Source organism: Saccoglossus kowalevskii, chromosome 10, assembly GCF_978046115.1.
Source record: "Saccoglossus kowalevskii chromosome 10, keSacKowa6.1, whole genome shotgun sequence".
Taxonomy (NCBI): Eukaryota; Metazoa; Hemichordata; class Enteropneusta; family Harrimaniidae; genus Saccoglossus; species Saccoglossus kowalevskii.
The window spans coordinates 18,395,731-18,401,856 of record NC_140650.1 but is presented as its reverse complement, the minus strand read 5'-3'; the positions used below and the strand labels follow the sequence as shown (position 1 = coordinate 18,401,856).

At 39.7% G+C, this 6,126-nt stretch overlaps 1 protein-coding gene across 1 annotated transcript; it reads right to left on the bottom strand.

Annotated features, from left to right (window-relative positions):
- Positions 1-5,686, bottom strand: LOC100369799 (uncharacterized). The gene is made up of 4 exons (XM_002742315.4): positions 5,566-5,686; positions 3,397-5,081; positions 507-599; positions 1-107 (listed from the first exon to the last, which is right to left on the bottom strand). Coding segments are annotated over exons 1-4 (1,887 nt in total). The 5' UTR covers positions 5,568-5,686.
- Positions 5,687-6,126: the final 440 nt, after the last annotated feature.

The following is a 6,126-nucleotide window of genomic DNA, read 5'->3' as shown; positions in this document are numbered from 1 at the left end:
CTATTCTTGTCCAGGTATGCACGCAGATAGATCGTGCAGAGATACAGTATTGTCGTCGCCTACTTCAGGAACGGTAGATGGTTGCCATGCAGTAGTTTCCAGAACTCCTGCTGATTAGAAATAAAACAGTCAATAATGACAAATGTTGATTTTTCCAACACTGTCTTCGTGTATAAGTTAACGTCGCCTGCTCTCTGGAAGCAGCTTGGGTTAATTTAAAACTATAAACATGCCAGGTTTAGAATTACACGTGGCGATAAAGGAATGGACAGCCTCTGCAGGCGTGAGTGGGTCGGCGGATTAATATGGTGGTTCCTATTTTTACTTAGCTAATAGGAAAGGGATTTCTTGAATCTTGTACAGGGCAGTCAGACCCGGCAGTCAGACATTGTTCATTTTGAAATAACACGAGTATAGGTAAAATAGAATAAAATACATTAGAATTAGTCACCACAAAAATGAAAAACGACCCCCTCCCCGGAATGGAATAGAATAGTTGAACTTACTCAGCAGGTCGGTGAATGAGCTGCTACATACTGGACTGTTTTGATTCTCGTTTCCTAAAATACACGAATCGTCTCGGCTTTGCCGTTCTTCATCTGTAAATGAACATTTAAGACCAGGTTAAATCAAGGTCTTTGTAAATTACTGATAGTAGATACATTGTAAGTAAATTGCTTATCGTTATGCAAGGTCTTAGGTTAAAGGGCGGCAGTCGTCGTGCCGCGTCCTGTTCGATATGGGACTCATAGCGACGTATACAACGCGTGTAAAATACATTGTTTATTTACATGAAATTCGAACCCGCGCTACGAGACGACCACCGCGCTTTAACAATAAACTTGTAACGTTATTACTTTACGCGGACAATGAAGTTGATACATGTGGACTCCGTTCAATTAGAAAATGCCAGTTTCAATCGTTTGCCATATGCTAATACACAGGTGTAAAAAGTGTTTTTTACATGAAACACCCGCGTGTTAACTTTTTTAACACACCCACGTTCGTTCACCCACGTTATTGATAACCCGTAACAATTAATATAGTCGAAAATCGACTACTCGGTGATTCTATGAAGCTCAGTGTTTGGAACCACTGATAATGCCGCCGTTACATGCGCAAGCTTTATTTTTATCATGGTGTAAATCGTCTGAGTCCTACAAGTCGTTCATTCATCTTTTATCAGATCGCTGTCAAGCTTAATCGATAATCAACTGTCTACATATTTACTGTAGAATTATTTTATATAAACATGTACCAACACGTGGTCCGACTAGAAATACCGGTAAATGTGTGTGTTAAAGTTGTAGTTGAAATGTTACTCTAAATAAATTACACGTGTTGAACGACCAGGACAGGCTTCTGTGCGTACTGCTTGGTTTTGGGCTAGTAATCAGGTTGGAGTGTGTTGCATTCATCTTACCCCCGTTGCCTTATTGTTAGTCAATCCATGAAGCATTCCACAGTAGTTAATTTAAATTAATAAAAATAATTTACAATTTTGTATTTCGCCTGAACCTCATTACGCCTTTCATTTGCATGTCCTGACACTGGGCGATGTGAAACGAGTTCTGAATGTTGGATTGAAACATTTTAATGAAATGGTCATGATCATACTGGTATTTTGAGGAATTATAAATTCATTGCTACTATGAATTGCAAGAAGTTGTCATCGAAATTTAAAAAAGTTAAACATGATATAAATTTACATTAATATTGAAAATTATTGTTGTTTTTACGAAGGGCAAAAATGCCGTCAGAAAAAAACAACAACAGGATATGTGACTCGTAGAAGCTACAGATAAGGTGACTTCCTGTCACACGGTATGGTGATATGGTACATATGGTATAGTCATCGCGTTGTGTTCGAGTACACAACACAAGTAAACTACGTTGTTCGTTTTCATTGAATTCCAGCGCACTGCCCGACAAATAACGCTCTTCGCGAAGCGCCATCGACAATATGTTTAAGTTGGACTATTAAAATTCACGATGCTGGGTGTATGTTATATATAGTGTTAGGTGTACCATGGAGCTCCATGGGTGTACTTTGCTCTTCTCTGTCGTTGAATGTAAGGTATTGCGAGGAAATTGAACAATGTTCAAGTAAATATCATATATTTAGCAAATGGTTTAAACAATTATTCTGTATTATGAAACCAAAGCGATCACAAGGTCTCTCATCAGCGTACCGTCAACATCGCTGACGAGAGATAAAGTAACATGCATATTTCTCGTTCCGAGATGAGATCGAAAACCTTTTCGCTTTTTTGGCAATTTGTGACTAGGATTATCTTGCAAAATGTGTAATAACAAATTGGGCTTTTCCCGATTTTATCGATACCGCCTCATGTTGGCGGTAATGATAAGAATGGCCAAGGTCTTTGAGCGGAGGTTGCATTTGATCAAGATTTTCTTGAAAACCCGGTTAGATTCGACGGCAGGAAAAGTGAATAAACACTTGGCAATCACTGTTACGTAACAATGATGGTGAATGAAAAATCAATTGTCTGTTTATAAACAAGCTTTCTGTATTTACTGTCTTTAAATGCACAACATCGGCGCGGTTGGCCACCGGCGTTGTTGTTGTAATAAGGGCTTATAGAAGTCTACAATCAACAAAGATGCTACCATCGTTTATTTTAGGCATTATAAACAATGATAATTAAGCAACAAGTCTGGAATTTAAATGATTTTAGTGCGATCCTCACAAGTTAATCTACAAGCATTAAAAGGAATTATTAGAATTGCATACAGTTTTTTGTTCATTTTTTTCAAAAGCCGGGTTACCGTTTATTTTGCGGTAACCCGTATTTCGCTATTTAGTACACTGACTCCCATATTTTATTTTATTTAAAAACATTAAACATTTAAAAAAGAGACTGTATACAACGGGTACTGGACATCTCAACCTAAAACAATCTCGACCCGTTTTTTTATTGTACAACACGACCCAGTACCCCTAAACATCTCGACCCACCTACACCTATAGCCAAAACAATGTCAGCTTGGACATTCAGTTGCGATACATGACAAACAACAAACAAAAAATGCAATTAAAGGCGCAAGTTTACAGTCCCTCTAGAGGGAATGTGGCAAGTTTAAAGGATTACTAGTATCTAAAATACTCCTTATATAGAGCAGTCGGGTGTTTAGCTGGCATTTGAAGGCTAGTCAGAATGATTGTACCCAACTTGTTTCTATGGCGACAACAATAATTAACGTCTACATATTTCCACCTCTCTGGGATTAAATAATTTGTCTTCAAAAATGTCATGCCTATTCTAAAACGCCACAGTGTGCGTTTGAATTTAAAGTAAACAAACAATATATTGTAAACGGGGTGTGTACGTCGCGTGTGGCTCATATTAAAAACGATGTAGAAATTGAACGTACCTGATTCTTGGTTATTTAGTTTCACTGGGTCTTGCATCAGACTTTGCATATTATCTACTACCACGTCTTCATTGTTGGTAATGTGTTGGTTCTTCTTCTGTGGAAATGGGGACCCAGAATACTCAGGCGTATAGTATCCATGGCTGTTGTTGCTAGTGTCCCGGTCAGCTCCATTCTTTTGTGGGAAGGGGCCTCCAGTGTATTCTGAGGATGCATTGTACCTATGGGTGCTGTTACTGGTATCGTGGACGTCTCCATTCCTTGGTTGGTGTTGGTAATCCGCAATGATATTGACCTGTTGTCGCTGTACACGTGGGTGATAATGGTGGTGTTGGCGAGACTGCTGTGACATTGGTCGCGGAGGTGGTGGTGATGGCGGTGATGGTGGGTGTTGGTGGTAGTGACGATCGGACGGTGTTGGTGGTGGAGGTCGTGGTGATCGCGGAGGACATGGAGGTGCTGGTGGTTTCTGCAACGTTTGGGCTACAATGTTACAAGTCAGTGCAGCCAATGAGCTCAGAAGTGATTGCGATGTACCTGGAAGTTTTAAATGCTGTGTGACCATGTGTTGAAGAGCGTTCATGTTCATTGCTGGTGATTGGGCATTTAACACTGATGGAAATTCGTGTTCATTGTTAAGATGTTCTGCCTGTAGCTTATTTTGCATTCGAGCTGTTGCCCCACAGGTGCATGCTTCGTCAAGTGAGTTACATGGGGTACAAGTCGATGGGTTCCTCACGTTTTGATTGTCTGTGTGGCTAGCCTGGCGACTATGTAATTGTTGGTGGGATGTTGGATATCCGCTTGGATGCTTTTGAAAATCGTAATAGCTAGGTGTAGATACTGCACTGGCTTGGCCTAGTGATTTTAAAAGATCAGAAAATGCTGGTTGAAATGTACTGAGGTGATCGGTTGGCCCCGTCATCAACGGTGGACTTGGCATCTTTCCACTCCCGATAATAGAACACTCGCTAGATGAGCACGATGAGTCATCGCGATTAGCATGATCTGGTAGTGGCGACCCATTTTCACGCTGAAGCGTTGGTAGCGGCTCGTCTAACTTGTCATTATTAGAATGTCGACCTCGTTCAATTCTAGATACGTCGAATTTGCAATGCTTTTTGCTACACTCATGACTAAGAGGCTCTGATTTGATGGCACTATGTAATATAGTGTCATACCTTGATCTTTCATTGCAAGTTTGCAAATAACCTATAAGAGTGTGGACGAAATCGTCTACGTTGTTATGGCAACGTTTCTTTTCTTGAACCCATTGTGTTATTTCATTTACCAATTGATCATTGCCGCCGCAACACCCCGCCTTGTCGTTCAACAAGCCGTCTGGGTAGATTTGATGAATCTTGTTTAAATAATCAATTGTCATCTCCAATATTTCAGCTTTTTCTAACTTCTTGGCTGCATATGCCGTAACATTATACACCCTACATCCGGGTACTAGTGTTTTCAAAGTATTTAAACAACTGTTTATTCGGTCACGGCGTCTTTTCTCTATACTTTTGTGCGTGTCGAGATAATTTCTTGATTTCTTTCTAGCCGACATCTCTTCTAATTTATCTTCATACATTTCGACCGCGTGGCGTTTCGTTCCATGCGGGTGAAATGCCTTCATTCCCTCGGAATCAGGCATGTCATGTCTATGTAAGTCGCAGTTCTCGGGGCTGTACCTGAGAAAAATAAATGTAAACTACCATGAAATAATTGCACATCCGCAATACGTCCATCATAGTGTTGCATACACTACGGCGACAGTTTCGTAAGATACATACGTTATTGCATATGCCCCGTCAGTGTTTTCTAAATTATACAAGCTAGGAACGCGAGGGAGAATATTTAAAAAAAAAATCAGTGCAGAAACAATCGTGTAAAACAAAAATTCTATTCTATATAAACAAAACAAAAACTCACATTTTATAGGAATTATAAGGAAAGATTCTTAAATGGTTAAACCTTGTATTACACAAACTAGCTGACGTGAATCACATTATAACGTACCGGCCGTGTTTGTTCTATCGCTTCCATCACGTGCGACCTTAACATACGAGATAAACCCAACGTGTGTGGTTCACAAAGGCAAGTCAAAGAAGGCAAATAAACCTTCAAAACTTAAAAAAAAAGAATATCATTGAATTGATTGAAAAGCTTACATACATTTTATACGGCGTGGCCTGTAGTAGGAAACACTTCTTTCAATCAAGTCGTAAAATAACATAGGGCAGGCATATACAGGCTTTGAGCTGCGTAACTTCTCTGCGATACCTCCAATTAAAGTGAGTCAAACATATGGTGCACTCTAGTTAAATTGTAAATAATCACGTGATAGATCGTCGAGATGATATGCGAGATTTGACACCTATGAGTAAAGACACAATATATTCACATTATTATTACATTGATACTATAACGGGGTCGATCTTTATCATTTTCTGTAAAGAAATTTGAATTAAAATGAAAATATAAATATATTTACTACATGTTCGAAGCATAGAGTGGTCGGATTTGCTTTAACCATGGAAGGTACTAACGGACGATCATGGGGCAAAGCTAAAACAATAGCGTCGTGGCTCCTTCCGTTAGTACCTTATAGATATTTGGCGGGGGGGGGGGGGTAAATCGGACGGTTTTGATAGTAGGTACGTTTATCCACAGTCCCAGTCCCTGCACAGTTCCTTGGGGACTGGTTTATCCTAGGGTCGATTTGAAAATGTTTTC